Source organism: Narcine bancroftii, chromosome 2 (genome assembly GCF_036971445.1).
Source record: "Narcine bancroftii isolate sNarBan1 chromosome 2, sNarBan1.hap1, whole genome shotgun sequence".
NCBI lineage: Eukaryota > Metazoa > Chordata > Chondrichthyes > Torpediniformes > Narcinidae > Narcine > Narcine bancroftii.
This window is the reverse complement of record NC_091470.1, coordinates 371,079,509-371,097,655: the sequence shown is the minus strand read 5'-3', so window position 1 is coordinate 371,097,655 and position 18,147 is coordinate 371,079,509. Positions and strand designations below refer to the sequence as shown.

At 40.6% G+C, this 18,147-nt stretch overlaps 1 protein-coding gene across 1 annotated transcript in view; it reads left to right on the top strand.

Annotated features, from left to right (window-relative positions):
* The window catches only part of LOC138753136 (laminin subunit alpha-3-like), a 341,672-nt gene that overhangs the window by 167,016 nt on the left and 156,509 nt on the right, over positions 1–18,147 (top strand). The window contains exons 33-34 of the mRNA XM_069915711.1: positions 3,859–4,003; positions 6,732–6,872. Coding sequence (XP_069771812.1) covers positions 3,859–4,003; positions 6,732–6,872 — 286 coding nt within the window. The remainder of the gene's footprint in view (positions 1–3,858; positions 4,004–6,731; positions 6,873–18,147) is intronic.

Below are 18,147 nucleotides of genomic sequence, written 5' to 3'. Positions count from 1 at the left end.
TCTAGTCATAGATAGTGAAAATGGCACCCAGGGCAGGGACATGTTCCTCTTGCAGAATGTGGATAGAGAGGGAAGTCAACAGTATCTGGGAGAAGTGCATCCAGCTGCAGTTAGGGAATTGGAGCTGGAGCTGGAAGAACTCTGGATCATTGGGAACACTGGAATTGTGGGCCAAAATGGCCTGTTTCAAATTTAGATTTAATCATTTGGGAGGCTGAGGGGGTGATAAACAAGAGTTATAGGAACACAAGGAGGCAAGAGGAGGGCAGGTGGGTGACAGTTGGGAGAAGGAAGGGGAACAGGCAGGCAGTGCCAGGAACCCCTGTGGCCATTCCTCTCAATAGCAAGTTTACCATTTTTGATACTGTTGAGGGGAATGATCTACCAGGGACAAGCCATGGCAGTCAGGACTCCTGAAGGGTGGGAAGGGTGATAAAGACCTGCAAAGGGAGTTCATGGAGTTAGGTGTAAAGTTGAAGGACAGGGCCTCCAGGGTAGTGATCTCAGGATTGCTGCCCATTCCACCTGCTGGTGAGGGTAGAAATAGGAGGATAAAGCAGCTTAACACATGGCTAAAGGCCTGGTGCAGGAGGGAGGGCTTCAGGTTTCTGGATCATTGGGCTCCCTTCCCTTCCTGGGAAGGTGGGACCTGTTCCGACAGGACGGTTTGCATCTGAACTGGAAAGGGACTAATATCCTTGTGGGAAGATTTGCTGGTGCTGCTCCAGGGCTAAATTAGATTGTAGGGGATGGGAACCAGAAGAGATGGGGACATCTTACTTTTTTGCATTTAAAGCAAATAAGGATAGATAAAACCCCAGTGCCTGACAAGGTATTCCCTTGAACCTTGAGGGAGGTTAATGTAGAAATTGCAGGGGCTCTGGCAGAAATATTTAAAATGTCCTGAGCCACAGATGAGGAGGATTGGAGGGGCGCTCACATTGTTCCCTTGTTTAAAAAAGGCTCCAAAAATAATCCTAGAAATTATAGGCTAGTGAGACTGATGTCATTAGTATGTAAATTATGGGAAGGTGTTCTAAGAGATCAGATATGCAATTATTTGGATAGCCAGTGACTGCTTAGGGCGAGTCAGCATGGTTTTGTGCGTGGTAGGCCGTGTTTAACAAATCAGAGTTTTTTGAGGAGGTTATCAGGAAAGTTGATGAAGGAAAGCCTGTGAATGTGGTCTGCATGGACTTTAGTAAGACCTTTGACAAGGTTTCACATGGGAGGTTCGTCAGGAAGATACAGTCACTCTCATTATGCATAAACGAGGTAGTAACTTGGATTCAACGTTGGCTTTATGGAGAAGCCAGAAAATAGGGAGTGCAGAGGTATGTTGGCCTTCATATCAAGAGGGTTTGAGTCTAGGAACAAGGATACCTTACTGCAGCTGTACAGGGCCTTGGTGAGACCCCACCTGGAGTATTGTGTGCAGTTTTGGTCACCTTATCTAAGGAAGGATGTTCTTGCAATGGAGGGAGTGCAGAGGCGATTCACCAGGCTGATACCTGGAATGGCAGGAATGACTTAGGAGGAAAGATTGCGCAAATTGGGATTGTACTCGCTGGAGTTTAGAAGATTGAGAGGGGATCTCATAGAGACCTATAAAATTCTGGCAGGACTGGACAGAATGGATGCAGATGGGATGTTTCCAAGGATGGGAAAATCCAGAACCCGGGGCCATGGTTTGAGGATAATAGGCAAATCATTTAGGACCGAGATGAGGAGGAATTTCTTGACCCAGAGGGTGGTTAATCTGTGGAATTTATTGCCACAGAGGGCAGTAGAGGCAGGTTCATTAAATCTATTTAAGAGGGAATTAGATCTGTTTCTTCAATATAAGGGTATTAAAGGTTACGGAGAGAAGGCGGGGACGGGGTACTGAACTTTAAGATCAGCCATGATCTCGTTGAATGGCGGAGCAGGCTTGAAGGGTCGAATGACCTACTCCTGCTCCTATCTTTTATGTTTCTATTCCCTCTCAGTGGTGTGCCTGAGGGATCAGTGCTAGGTCCGTTGTTATTTGTCATCTATATCAATGATCTAGAGGTTAATGTGGTAAATTGGATCAGCAAGTTTTCAGATGACTCTAAGTTTGGAGGTGTAGTGGACAGCAAGGAAAGCTTTCAAAGCTTGCAGAGGGATCTGGACTAGCTGGGAAAATGGGCTGAAAAATGGCAGATGGAATTTAATGCAGACAAGTGGGAGGTGCTGTACTTTGGAAGGACAAACCAAGGTTGAACATACATGCTATATGGTCGGGCACTGAGGAAAGTGGTAGAACAGAAGGATCAAGGAATACAGATACATAATTCCCTGAAAGTGGCATCACAGGGTTAAAAGAGAGCTTTTGGCATATTGGCCTTCATTTAGACGACACTTTCCTTATTCTAATTTCAAAGTATCATCTTCCAAAGTATGAGCTGAGATATCCCAAATTTTGATCTCTTTAATCCAACAAATCATACTCTGTGGCTGTTACTTTATGTAGTTTTAATTCGTTGATAGAATGGATAAACATTTTCCATAGCTTCGCATTGAGACTTTCTTAACCATGAATAACAAAGTATTTACTGTATGAAAAGGAGATATAAAATGTAAATAGAGATACTAGCTTAAAGAGATACAAAAGCTTTTAAAGAGATACACAAATTCAAATAAAAATTTCTCGTGCTCACGCTTCCTTCACACCTTGTAGAATGAGAGCAAGCCATTAGCCTGGGCAGATATTACAACATATCACATCTTGGTCACTAAGGTAACACTACAAACAATAGTTTTCCTAAAGAGACAGGCACAAAATTAACTAAGAATTAAAACACAAGGTTTTAACCTTTACATTCATAAATCAAAGTATTGAGGTTAGGACGATATGGTAACGTTGTATAAGACACTGGCAAATTTGGAGTATTGAGAGCAGTTTTGGTCACCTAACTAGAGGAAAGTTGACAGTAAAATTGAAAGAGTGGGGAGTAGATTTACTAGGATATTGCCCAGACTTCAGGAATTGAGTAACAGGGAAAGGTAAAACAGGTTAGAACTTTATTCCCTGTAGCCTGGGTCAATGAGGGGTGATTTGATGGAGGTGTATAAAATTATGATAGGTTTAGATAGAGTAAATGCAAATTGGCTTTTTCAACCAAGGTTAGGTGAGATACAAACCAGAGGACTTGGTTAGGGGTTAAAGGGTAAAGGTTTAGGGGAACAGGAGGGGAAACTTCTTCACACTGAGAGTGGTGGGGGTGTGGAATGAGCTACTAGCTGAAGTGGTGAATGTGGGCTCGATTTTAACATTCAAGAAATATATGACATGTTGGTCGATCGAAAGGGTATGGACTGGGTGCAGGTCAGTGAGATTAAACATAATAATAGTTTGACACAAACCTGATGAGCAGAAGGGCCTGATTCTGTGCTGTATTGTTCTAAGATTTTAGATGCATAAATATGAAGGGGATTGAGAGGTTTTGGAAGTGGAAAAGTTTAAGATTGATTTGAGCAATCAAAGGTTGGGGAATAGCTTCGCCTGACAGGCTGTGAGACTGATGAACAGCATCCTGTAAGTGTAATTCATCCCAAATATTTATGTATATATTTACATTGAGGGGTTATCTGATTATTATGTGTTTTTGTGTGGGCACCATGGTATGGAGAGATGCTGTTTTGTTGGGTTGCATATGTACAATCAGATGATAATAAACTTGAATTTCAACACAGGAATGTTTCCCTAAAGGGCCTGTTCCTGTGCTGTACTGTTCTATGCTAATCCCAGCACAGAATTGATGGGCCAAATGGCCTCCTGCTGTGCCACAGTACTGCTGTGATTCCTATTGAGTTACATGAATGTTTTCCTTTCAGGTGCAAGCCAAAAGTAACAGGCCGGCAGTGTGACAGATGCAGGGTTGGCTACTCCCGCTACCCAGACTGCATTCCCTGTAACTGTAACCGAGACGCAACACAGCCCACTGTGTGTGACCCCGTGACCGGCCGCTGCCTTTGCAAGGTCAGTGTCGGAGTGTTTGACCAGTTGTGAGAACCAGTGGTGTTATATTGAAATGAAAAAAAATTATAAACTTTCCCTTGAGAAGTACCTTTTGCAGACCCATTCCCCCATAACTTTGAATGCCTCTATTTAACCTCCTTCTAACCTTCTCCGATGTAAGAGGAACTCATCCTGATTTTTAATACCCTCAGCTATTTAAATTCTCTTTCAGAGTATTTACATGAGGGAGAAGTAAATGTTCATTCAAAAAATCAAACTACAATTAATCAGAACACAGTTTTATAACCAGGAATCATACTAGATAAATTTATAAGAAGTCTGGCTGGATCGGGGAGAACCAGAGAACATAGAACATTCCAGCACAGTATAGGCCCTTCAGCCCACAATGTTGGCTTAACACATGTAAACCTACTCCACATCAACCTAAACCTTCCCTCCCTCCCATCCATATCCTTCTATTTTTCTTCCTTTCATGTACCTGTCTGTGTCTTTTAAATGTCCCTATTGTACCTACCTCCACAACTAACCCTGGCAATACTTTCCAGGCACCCACCACTCTCTGTGTTTTTTAAAAAAAATACCCTTGATGTCTCTCCTAAACTTTCTTCCCCTCACCTTGTTCAGATGTTCTCTGGTATTTTCTATTGTTGTCTTGGGGAAAAAGGTGATAGCTGTCCACCCTGCCTATACCCAACATAATTGTACATACTTCTTGTCTTCCATTGCTCTCAAGAGAAAAGCTAGTAGGGGTACAATACTTAACTTTCTAATTAGATTTCCACTTGATAAGAATCTACATTGATTTCAACATTTAAGAGAAGATTGGATATGTACATGGATGGGAGGGCTATGGAGGGCAATGACTAGGCAGTATGGTCTAGGTGGGCCAAAGGGCCTGTTTCTGTGTTGCAGTGCAGCCATTCTCAATAGGGACCACAGCACATTTGAGTAAAAGCCTTGTTTTTTTTTCCACCCTGCATAACATAATTTTTATGTAGCTGGTAGGAAGAAGTGCAGAAGAAATCAAAACTTGAGTTCTTCACAGGGAAGGGGGCCCATAAACTTTGAGCAGTGTCCTTAGTGGACCATACCCCCCCCCAAAAAAAAATTGGGAATGGCTAGTTTATTGTTCTATGTAGATAAAATATGGTTAGAAGTCTGGCTCTCTAACAAGTCAAAGGAATTGGATCATTTTCTGAAGGAGCCTTGCACGAGTGGATGCCATAGGAATTAGTCTTCTGGTCTTTAAACTTTTAACTGGTGACAGATGAATGGACCAGGTTGCCACAGGAGGCAAGGATACAGTGGTAGGTCAAAGCAACTTATGTGGAGGAGGTATAGAGTTGGCAAAGTGATTATAACACTCTGCCGAAGAACTCAGCGAGTCGAGCAGCTTCCATGGGAAGTAAAGAATGGTGGATGTTTTGAGTTGCTCCCCTTCACTCTCCGACTTGATGAAGGCTGCCGTGACTTGTGTGGATTTTTTCTGGGTGCTTCAGTTTCCTCCCACCCTCCAAAATGCAAGGGTTTGAAGTTTAATTTGAGTGTAATTGGGCAGCACGGTTACAGTAGCTGTTACAGTGCCAGTGACCCTGGTCTGAATCCAGTGCTGTCTGTAAGGAGTTTGTATGTTCTTCCAGTGTCCACATGGGTTTCCTCCCACCATCCAAAAAATGTTCAGGGTTGTAGGTTAATTTGGGTGACAAGGGTGCTGGGGGTCCTTTATGATGTTGGCTGCCTTCCTGAGGTAGTCCCTCACGTAGATGTCTGCAATCTTACTCTCATCAGGGATTAATGGGGACCAGATCCAAAAGAGGGCTAACATTTAAGGTGCAGATAGAGAAATTTTTATTTCTTCAGGGAAATCAGACTATGCAATTATCTTTCCCTGAGAGCTGTGAAGGTAGAGTAAAAGCTGGAATAGACAGATTTCTGGACAGCAGGGAAGTTAAGGGTTATGGGGAGCGAAGACTAAGATCAGGTCAACTACAATCTTACAGACCTGAGGAGCTGAGTGGTTGACTCCGGCTCCTGTATCCGATAATCTTGAAAAGAAAATCCACAGCATCGAGGGCTGCGCTTCAGAAAGTGTTGGTCAGGCAGCCATTCTTTTTCTTCCATGATGCTGCTTGACCAGCTGACATGTCTGTGCTGAACACCATGTCCAAATCAAACTGCACATGATCCATATCCCTCCATACCCTTCTTATCCATGAGTCTGTCTAGAAGTCTCTGAAACACCATCATTTTACCTGCTTCCACTACTACTTCTAAAGGCCCATTCCAGGCACCCACCACTCTCTGTGTAAAATATTTTCCCCACACATCCCCCACCCTCCCCCCGACCTTAAACATTTATCCTCGATGCATTAATCCTGGGGAAAAGATTCTGACTGTCCATCCATCAACGCCCCTCGTGATTGGCTGCACATTGAACACAACCGCGCATGCCTTGCACCGCTGGAAAAGAACAAAACCGCCAAACTGGATGGGACAACTGATTGGTTTCTCAGCCACACAATGACATCACAATTTTTGGGTGCCATTAAGCGGACCCCTGACCTGTGTCTTCACCACAAGATCCAATCGGGTTGCATCCTCCAAGGTCAACGTTCTTTTATCAAAGATTGCAAATCTAGGCGAGAGTTGGAAGGAAGGCACAAATGCAGCAACAGGGAGAAAATGGACTGGATTACCAACCTCTGACCGTTGTGTTTGACCATTTTAGGAAAACGTAGAAGGTGCCCGGTGTGACTCCTGTCGACCTGGCTCATTTCATCTGGATCCCTCCAATCCCAAGGGCTGCACAAGCTGCTTCTGCTTTGGAGTGTCCAATCAGTGCCGAAGCTCAGAAAAATCCAGGACTAAGGTAAGCGAAGTGGCTCCAGACCAGTATTTCAAGCTTTCCTCCAGGTACCATGTGGTCCAAAGAAATACTGTTTCATTGGGTTGTATATGTACTGTCAGATAATAATAAAGAAATTTGAATTGCCGGGCTACGTTTTGTCACAGAGTGGCAGGTACCTGAAATGAATTGCCAGGGTTGATGGTTGAGGCTGGTAAAATAGGGACATTCATGAGTAGTTTTATATAGATTTGCACAACATTGTGGGCCAAAGGGCCTATACTGTGCTGTAGAGTCTCAATCTGGATAAGATAAAGGAGATGACTGTGGATTTCATGAGGACCAGGAACAACCACTCTCCACTACACATCAATTAATGTGTAGTTGAGAGAGTGAGGATCACCAAGTTCCTTGGAGTTCACTTAACTAGTGACCTATCATGGACACTCATCTCCTCACTTGTCAGGAAGGTGGAACAGTGACTGCACTTCCTGAGAAGACTGAGGCGGGCAAGGCTACCGGCCACCATCCTGTCAACTTTCTACTGGCGCTCTATCGAGAGTGTCCTAGTATGGTTACTGAAGAGAAATGGATCGTAGATCCATCCACTGGACCATAAGAGTGACAGAGAAGACCACTGGGGTCTCCCTCCCCCCCAATCCACGTGATCTACCGGGATTGTTGTCTGAAGAGGACTTTCAAAATCGTCAAGGACCCCTTCCACCCTACATGCAGCTACTCCTGTCGGGGAAGAGGTCCAGGAGGATCAGAGCTAGCACCTCCAGGCTGAGGGACATCTTCTTCCCACGGGCAGTGAGAACGCTGAACGTCCAAAGAAACTGCTCACACTGACCCTCTGAGAATCTATTATTATTCAACAATATTTATTTTTCTTTTATATGTACTGCTTATAAATTGTTTGTAAATATATATGTATATGTTTGCATGTTTTTACACTGAGGACCGAAGAATGTAATTTTGCCATTTGTAGTTTACATTTGAATGATAATGAAAAACTTGTCAAGCAATACACGTAAAATTCCCTTATATCAGATATCCTACTTCCCTGATGTGATCATGTTGTTCTGTGATATGATCCGATATCTGTAGTTAAACCCCTCCTCTTTACTTATTTGTCTTAATAATAAAAAGAAAAAAAAGGATTTTTTTTATCCCCACTAATCTATCCCTTCCCTCTAAACAAGGTTATCTGCATATATTGTAAATATGAATCGAATAATGGTCCCAGACATCAGAAAGGGAATCCCCAGAGCATCCACAATTCTTAAATTCGATAATAATCCATGAACGGGCCCCACAACTTATCAAATTCAGACTTTGCATCTTTAATATTAGATCTAATTTTTTCCAAACTGAATTAAAACATATCATGTGACCAGTGAATGTAAGTGGGTGAAATCCTATCTTTCCACTTCATCAAAATTGTTCGTCTAGCTATCAACGAAACAAAAGCTAGGATTCACTTCTGGGTTAAAGATAGAGATAGCTCCCCTTCTAGAGTAAAACCAGATAAAGCCAGCAAAGGGCATGGTTCGAACTTTAACTTTCGACACATGTCTTCTGTGCATCACCTTAAATTGCAACAAACAAGGTCGTGCACAAAATGAAGACTCATTGATCAAATTAAGAGATGTGTCCCAATCCTCTATTCAAATCACGCTCTCAATCATTCTTAATCCTGGCCATTCTTAAATCCATTAAATTATTATAAATATTTGATATGAATCCTCCGTGGGAAAATTGCAAATCAAAAAATACATCAAGAATATTTGCTTCAGAAATTCGAGGGAAATCAGAGTTTGGACTGAACAAGTTGCCTAATTTGTAAATATCTAAAAAAGTGTTTATTAGAAAGATTAAATTTTGCTGTTAATTAGCTCAAATAAAAAGATCTTTAAAACTTTCAATGTCTAATCTAAGTCAAAGATTATTAGTTACAATAGGAATGGCAAAAGGAAAACTGAAAACCAAAAGTAAATGTATAATATGTGTATTCAATATTATTTTTCGACATAGTACAAGTTATGATTTAATTGCTTAAATATTGTAATTATAGAATTTGATATCCCGAACAAAATAAATTATGTAATAATCATGGTTCTGCTTCTAATTTACATCTGATGTGTGACATGGATATGATAGATTTCATTTATGTTATCGTTAGTTTACCTTGTGTAAAGGGTTTTTGTTAAACTCATAAAGATATTATAAAAAGCAGAGATAATGATAAACTTGAGCTTAAAGTGTTGAATGTATCAGGATTTAGATCTGGGGGCAGCTCTGCTAACAAGCTCATTGTCACATTGAACTTGGTACAGTGGGGAAGGGTTCTTCCACAAGCAGTCCAGCAAGTCAACCCTGTCATGTATGTCGTTGAAGGTGCAAGAGCACAATTGTCGAGTGACAACAATTATAAAAAGTGTTAGAGTTTGAATAGGGCAGTTACTTTATTTATGACATACTTCAGAGAAAATAGAACATTACAGTACAGGCCCTTCGGCCCACAATGACGTGCCGACCAATGTACTCCACAACGATCTAACTCTTCTCTCCCTCATACCCAGAACCCTCAATTTTTCTTACATCCATGTGCCTAAGAATATTTTAAATTGTAGCAGCCTCCACCACCACTCTGAGCAATTCAAGTTAAAGTTTATTATTATCTGACTTTATATATATATATATTCAGTCTGACGCAATGCACACACAAACATAGCAAATAATCATCAAAGATACATAAAAATATAATTTAAAACAAATACATAAATATTTTGGGATGGTAACTTGGTTACAGGATACTGTTCATCAGTTTCAAAGCCTGCGGAAAGAAGCTATTCCCCAGCCTGGCCGCCCTGATTCTGATCCTCCTGTACCTCCTTCCTGATGGTAGTGGGTCATAGATACTGTGTGCTGGATGGAAAGGGCCCTCAATATTTCTTTCAGCCTGGTAAACGTTGTCAGCAGAGGAAAGGGAGACCCTAGTGATTATCTCGGCCGTTTTGATGATCCTCTGTATGGACAGGGAGACCCTAGTGATTATCTCGGCCGTTTTGATGATCCTCTGTATGGACAGGGAGACCCTAGTGATTATCTCGGCCGTTTTGATGATCCTCTGTATGGACAGGGAGACCCTAGTGATTATCTCGGCCGTTTTGATGATCCTCTGTATGGACAGGGAGACCCTAGTGATTATCTCGGCCGTTTTGATGATCCTCTGTATGGACAGGGAGACCCTAGTGATTATCTCGGCCGTTTTGATGATCCTCTGTATGGACAGGGAGACCCTAGTGATTATCTCGGCCGTTTTGATGATCCTCTGTATGGACTTAGGGTCCGATGGTTCGCAGGTATCGTCCCACTCAGTGATGCAGCCAGACGGGACCCTCTCAAATGTGGTCCTGAAAAATGTTGTCAAAATGGGGGCCGGGAGCCTTGCCCTCCTCAGCCTCCTTAGGAAGTGTCGGCACTGCTGCACCTTCCTGACTAACGAAGAGGTGTTGTGGGTCCAGGATAGGTCGTCCTTTGTTCTCTCCACTGTCTCTGTTGATGTGTAATGGAGAATGGTTGTCTGTCTCCTGAACTTCACAACCATCTCCTTTGTTTTGTCCATGTTGAGACTCAGATTGTCAATCTCACACCATTTTACAAGACTTCTCTCTGAGAGCCAACTTATCCATTGTTGCTTTTGATCAGACCATCTACTGTTGTATCATCTGCAAATTTGATGATTCAGTCAGAACTGAATCTGACAGAGCAGTCATGAGACAGCAACATGAACAGTAATGCATTCCAGGCACCCATCGCACAATGAGTAAAACTTTTACCTCTGACATCTCCCCTAAAATTTCCTCAGCTCACTTTAAACAGACATCATCTTGTATTTGCTATTGTCGCCCCAGAAAAAAGGTACTGGCTGTCCACACTATCTCAGCTGCTCATAATCTTGTGCATCCTTCATCCTTTGTCACTAACCTAATATCCTCTAGCTATGGATTCCCTACGCTGGGTAAAAGACTCTGTGTTCACCGATCTACTTTTCACACCTCGATGAGATCACTCCCTCATCCTCCCGGGCCTTTCCTTGGGGTGTCTTCCCAAAGGGTGGAATCTCTTTAACAGTCTAGCACGACCCCACTGAAATCTGGTTGAGTGGCCAACAAAGTCTAATTTCTCTGGTGTCCAGATGATGCCATTTGAAGCCTGTATAATTTAGGATTCCTTTATTGTCATGTAATAGTACAGAACATGTTTCTTTGGCTTGGCTTCGCGGACGAAGATTTATGGAGGGGTAGGTCCACGTCTGCTGCAGGCTCGTTGGTGACTGACAAGTCCGATGCGGGACAGGCAGACACGGTTGCAGCGGTTGCAAGGGAAAATTGGTGGGTTGGGGTTGGGTGTTGGGTTTTTCCTCCTTTGTCTTTTGTCAGTGAGGTGGGCTCTGCGGTCTTCTTCAAAGGAGATTGCTGCCCGCTGAACTGTGAGGCGCCAAGATGCACGGTTGGAGGCGAGATCAGCCCACTGGCGGTGGTCAATGTGGCAGGCACCAAGAGCTTTCTTTAAGCAGTCCTTGTACCTCTTCTTTGGTGCACCTCTGTCTTGGTGGACAGTGGAGAGCTCGCCATATAACACGATCTTGGGAAGGCGATGGTCCTCCATTCTGGAGACGTGACCCACCCAGCGCAGTTGGGTCTTCAGCAGCATGGATATGATGCTTGTGGACTCTGCCAGCTCGAGTACTTCGATGTTGGTGATGAATTCATTCCAATGAATGTTGAGGATGGAGCGGAGACAGCGCTGATGGAAGCGTTCTAGGAGCCGTAGGTAATGCCGGTAGAGGACCCATGATTCGGAGCCGAACAGGAGCGTGGTTATGACAACAGCTCTGTACACGCTGATCTTTGTGTGTTTCTTCAGGTTGTTGTTTTTCCAGACTCTTTTGTGTAGTCTTCCAAAGGCGCTATTTGCCTTGGCGAGTCTGTTGTCTATCTCTTTGTCGATCCTTGCATCAGATGAAATGGTGCAGCCGAGGTAGGTAAACTGATTGACCGTTTTGAGTTCTGTGTGGCCGATGGAGATGTGGGGGGGCTGGTAGTCATGGTGGGGAGCTGGCTGATGGAGGACCTCAGTTTTCTTCAGGTTGACTTCCAGGCCAAACATTTTGGCAGTTTCCGCAAAACAGGACGTCTTGCGCTGTAGAGCTGGCTCTGAATGGGCAACTAAAGCGGCATCGTCTGCAAAGAGTAGTTCACGGACAAGTTGCTCTTGTGTCTTGGAGTGATCTTGCAGGCGCCTCAGATTGAAGAGACTGCCATCCGTGCGGTACCGGATGTAAACAGCGTCTTCATTGTTGAGGTCTTTCAAGGCTTGTTTCAGCATCATGCTGAAGAAGATATTAAAGAGGGTTGGTGCGAGGACGCAGCCTTGCTTCACGCCGTTGTCAATGGAGAAGGGTTCGGAGAGCTCATTGCTGTATCTGACCCGACCTCGTTGGTTTTCGTGCAGTTGGATAACCATGTTGAGGAACTTGGGGGGGCATCCGAGGTGCTCTAGTATTTGCCAAAGCCCTTTCCTGCTCACGGTGTCAAAGGCTTTGGTGAGGACAACAAAGGTGATTTAGAGTCCTTTGTTTTGTTCTCTGCACTTTTCTTGGAGCTGTCTTTTTTTTTTTTTAATTTTTTATTTTTCACACCATAAATCACAATAGACATGATATACACTTTTTCTTTTCCACACATTTACAGTGACTTTTTCTCCCTCCCCCCTCCCTCCTCCCAAGCCACCCCCCCATCCCCCCCCCTCTCATCCATTTTAGTTATACAATCTAGGTTGCATTAATTCAGTTAGACAATGTTGTCATTCAACAAAAATACACCAGAAATTCTACTGAGTCCATTCTTTTCTTTTCTTCTCCTTCCATCAACTTAGGTAATGTTTGTTCCCGGTAGGTTTTCGCTATTGTATTTAATGTAAGGCTCCCATACTTGTTCGAATATTTCAATATTATTTCTTAAACTATATGTTATTTTTTCTAATGGAATACATTTATTCATTTCTATATACCATTGTTGTATTTTCAAATTATCTTCCAATTTCCAGGTTGACATAATACATTTTTTTGCTACGGCTAGAGCTATCTTAACAAATCTTTTTTGTGCATCCTCCAAGTCAATTCCAAATTCTTTATTTTTTATGTTACTTAGGAGAAAGATCTCTGGATTCTTTGGTATATTGTTTTCTGTTATTTTATTTAATATCTGATTGAGATCATCCCAAAATTTTTCTACTCTCTCACATGTCCAGATTGCATGAATTGTTGTTCCCCTTTCTTTTTTACATCGAAAACATCTATCAGATACTGTTGGTTCCCATTTATTTAACTTTTGCGGTGTAATGTATAGTCTGTGTAACCAATTATATTGTATCATACGCAGCCTCGTATTTATTGTATTTCTCATCGTTCCAGAGCATAACTTCTCCCATGTTTCCTTTTTTATCTTTATATTTAAATCTTGTTCCCATTTTTGTTTAGTTTTACCATTTGTTTCCTCATTTTCCTTTTCTTGCAGTTTAATATACATATTTTTTATAAATCTTTTGATTAACATTGTATCTGTAATCACATATTCAAGGTTACTTCCCTCTGGTAAACTCAAGTTGCTTCCTAATTTATCTTTCAAGTAGGATCTCAGTTGGTAATATGCCAGCGCTGTATCTCCCGTTATATTGTACTTATCTCTCATTTGTTCAAAGGATAAGAATCTACTTCCTGAAAAACAATTTTCTATTCTTTTAATCCCTTTTTTTCCCCATTTTCTAAAGGCAAGGTTGTCTATTGTAAAAGGGAGTAGCTTATTTTGCGTCAATATTAGTTTTGGTATTTGGTAATTTATTTTATTTCTTTCTACATGAATCTTCTTCCATATATTGAGGAGATGGTGTAATACTGGAGAAGTTCTATGTTGTACCAATTTTTCGTCCCATTTATATAATATGTGTTCAGGTATCTTTTCCCCTATTTTATCTAATTCTAGTCTCGTCCAGTCTGGTTTTTCCCTTGTTTGATAAAAATCTGATAGGTACCTTAATTGTGCGGCTCTATAATAATTTTTGAAGTTTGGCAGTTGTAAGCCTCCTTGTTTATACCATTCTGTTAATTTGTCTAGTGCTATCCTCGGTTTCCCCCCTCTCCATAAAAATCTCCTTATTATTTTCTTTAACTCTTTGAAGAATTTTTCTGTCAGTTGTATTGGCAATGCCTGAAATAAGTATAGTATCCTTGGAAAAATGTTCATTTTAATACAGTTTATCCTTCCTATCAGTGTTAGTGGTAGCTCTTTCCAATGCTCTAAATCGTCCTGTAATTTTTTCATTAGTGGATTGTAATTGAGTTTATATAATTGGCCTAGATTTTTGTTTATTTGCACACCTAGGTATCTTATTGCCTGCGTTTGCCATCTGAATGGGGATTCCTCCTTAAATTTTGAGAAATCCGCGTTATTCATAGGCATTGCTTCACTTTTATTTACGTTTATCTTGTATCCCGACACTTCTCCATATTCCTTCAATTTCTTATATAGTTCTTTTATTGATAGTTCTGGTTCTGTTAAGTACACTATCACATCATCTGCAAACAGACTGATTTTATATTCCCTGTCTTTTATTTTTATTCCTTTTATATTATTATCTCTTCTTATCGATTCTGCTAGTGGTTCTATAGCTAGCGCAAACAATAATGGTGATAGTGGGCATCCCTGCCGCGTTGACCTGCTTAAGTTAAATTGCTTTGATACATGTCCATTTACTGTCACTTTCGCTAACGGTCCCTTATATAATGCTTTAATCCAATTAATATACTTCTCCGGTAAACTGAATTTTTGCAATACTTTGAACAAGTAATTCCATTCTACTCTGTCGAAGGCCTTCTCTGCGTCTAAAGCAACTGCTACTGCCGGTGCTTTATTTCCTTCTACTGCATGAATTAAGTTAATAAATTTACAAATATTGTCTGTTGTGCGTCTTTTTTTGATAAATCCAGTTTGGTCTAAATTTACCATTTTCGGTACCTGTTCTGCTAATCTGTTCGCTAATAGTTTAGCTATTATCTTATAATCTGTGTTTAGCAGAGATATTGGTCTATATGACGCAGGTGAGATTGGATCTTTCCCTTGTTTTAGTATCACTGTAATTATTGCTGTTTTACATGAATCTGGTAAGTTTTGTGTCTCATCAATCTGGTTGATTACATCCAGGAGGGGCGGTATTATTAGGTCTTTAAATGTTTTGTAGAATTCTATTGGGAGTCCATCCTCTCCTGGTGTCTTATTATTTGGTAAATTTTTTATTATCTCTTGTATTTCTACTGTTCCAAATGGTTCTGTTAATTTATTTTGTTCCTCTATTTGTAGTTTTGGTAGTTCAATTTTAGTCAAAAATTCATCTATTTTCCCTTCTTTCCCTTCGTTTTCGGTTCGGTATAATTGTTCATAGAATTCTCTGAAGTTTTCCTTAATTTCTTTTGGATTATATGTAATTTGTTTGTCTTTTTTCCTTGTTGCCAATACCATTTTCTTAGTTTGCTCTGTCTTAAGCTGCCATGCTAGGATTTTGTGTGTTTTTTCCCCTAGTTCATAATATTTCTGTTTTGTCTTCATTATATTCTTCTCCACCTTATATGTTTGTAATGTTTCATATTTTATTTTTTTATCCGCCAATTCTCTTCTTTTGGTTGTATCTTCCTTTATTGCTAATTTCTTTTCTATGTTTATTATTTCCCTTTCCAACTGCTCTGTTTCCTGATTATAGTCCTTCTTCATCTTGGTTGCATAACTTATTATTTGCCCTCTAATGAATGCTTTCATTGCGTCCCATAGTATAAACTTATCTTCCACTGATTCCGTATTTACTTCAAAGTACATTTTTAATTGTTTTTCAATAAATTCTCTAAAATCCTGTCTTTTAAGTAGCATGGGGTTTAATCTCCATCTATACATTCTTGGAGGGATGTCTTCTAGCTCTATTGCCAATAACAGGGGTGAGTGGTCCGATAATAGTCTAGCTTTATATTCCATTTTCCTAACTCTCCCTTGTATGTGGGCTGATATCAGGAATAGGTCTATCCTTGAGTATGTTTTATGTCTAGTCGAGTAGTATGAGTATTCCTTTTCTTTTGGGTTTTGTTTCCTCCATATGTCCACAAGTTTCATTTCTTGCATTGATTTAATTATAAATTTGGTTACTTTGTTCTTCCTGTTAATTTTTTTCCCCGTTTTATCCATATTTGGATCCAAATTCAGATTGAAATCCCCTCCTATTAGTATGTTCCCTTGCGTATTAGCTACCTTCAAAAAGATATCTTGCATAAACTTTTGATCTTCTTCGTTAGGTGAATATATATTAAGTAGATTCCAAAGCTCTGAATATATCTGACATTTTATCATAACATATCTCCCTGCTGGATCTATTATTTCCTCTTCTATTTTAAATGGCACATTTTTGCTAATTAATATAGCCACTCCTCTTGCTTTTGAATTATACGATGCTGCTGTTACATGTCCTACCCAATCTCTCTTTAATTTCTTGTGCTCCAATTCAGTTAAGTGTGTTTCTTGGACAAATGCTATATCTATTTTTTCCTTTTTCAGTAAATTTAGTAGTTTCTTCCTTTTAATTTGGTTATGTATTCCATTAATATTTAGAGTCATATAGTTCAGCGTAGCCATTTTATATTTTGTTTATCTTCTCTTTCCGTTTTTCCATCATTACCTTTCCTCCTTTTCCATTTCTGTTTTCTTATTTTCAACTCTTTACCAGACAACATTCCTACAACATCCAACATTTTCCTTATTCTACTATTTCTATCTTCTTTATCCCCAATCTCCCCTTCCCCTCCTGAGTTGCCCTTTATCCCTTGTCGGACAACCACATCTCCCCTCTCCATTTGGATTTGCGAATCCACTCGCAAGCGTCAACTGATTTTGCAGTGACCGCTCTTTTCCCCCACCCAGCCCCCCCCAGAAAAGATTTCGCTTTTTATATGTCACAAAGGTCACTCTTTTAGTTCCCTCCTTATTCTCTCTATTCCATTACCTTCCCTTATTAATTCTTGTCTATACTCTCTATGTTTTCCTCTAATTACAGATACTTTCACATATGCCCATTGTCTCTATTCACTCTTATACCTCTTTACCCGCATACATATCAATCGTGGTCATTTTTACCCTCCTTACCCGTCTTCATCCCTCAGTCTATTTTTGTCTTTACCCACATACATATCAATCGTGATAATTTTTGCTCTCATTACCCGTCTTCATCCCTCAGTCTATTTTTGTAATTGTTCTGCAAATTTTCGTGCTTCTTCTGGATCCGAGAATAGTCTGTTTTGTTGTCCTGGAATAAATATTTTCAATACCGCAGGATGCTTCAGTGTAAATTTATATCCTTTCTTCCATAAAATCGCTTTTGCTGCATTGAACTCTTTTCTCTTCTTTAGGAGTTCAAAGCTTATATCTGGATAAATGAAGATTTTTTGCCCTTTATACTCCAGTGGTTTGTTGCCCTCTCTTACTTTTTCCATTGTCTTCTCCAGTACCTTTTCTCTTGTAGTATATCTTAGGAATTTTACTACAATAGATCTTGGTTTTTGTTGTGGTTGTGGTTTAGGGGCCAATGCTCTATGTGCCCTTTCTATTTCCATTTCTTGCTGTAGTTCTGGACATCCTAGGGCCTTAGGGATCCATTCTTTTATAAACTCCCTCATATTCTTGCCTTCTACATCTTCCTTAAGGCCCACTATCTTTATGTTATTTCTTCTGTTATAATTTTCCATTATATCTATTTTTTGGGCTAGTAATTCTTGTGTCTCTTTAGTTTTTTTATTAGATTCCTCCAATTTCTTTTTTAAGTCTTCTACCTCCATTTCTGCTGCTATTGCCCATTCTTCCATCTTGTCCATTTTTTTCCCCATTTCTGTTAAGGTCATATCCATTTTATTTATTTTCTTTTCTGTGTTGTTTATTCTTCTTCTTAAATCATTGAATTCCTGTGTTTGCCATTCTTTAAATGACTCCATGTATCCTCTAACAAGAGCAAGTACCTCCTTTACCTTGCCTTTCTTTTCTTCTTCTATTTCCCTGTACTCTTCCTCTTCCTCTTCTTCTTCCTCAAGGTTGACCGTCTGTTGTTTCTTTGCTGCCCTTTCCTCCTCTTCTTTCTTGTTTCCATTGTCTTCTGTGGTCTCTTCTTGCTGCAGGTGTTCTGCAGCTGTCGTTGCCGGCTGTGG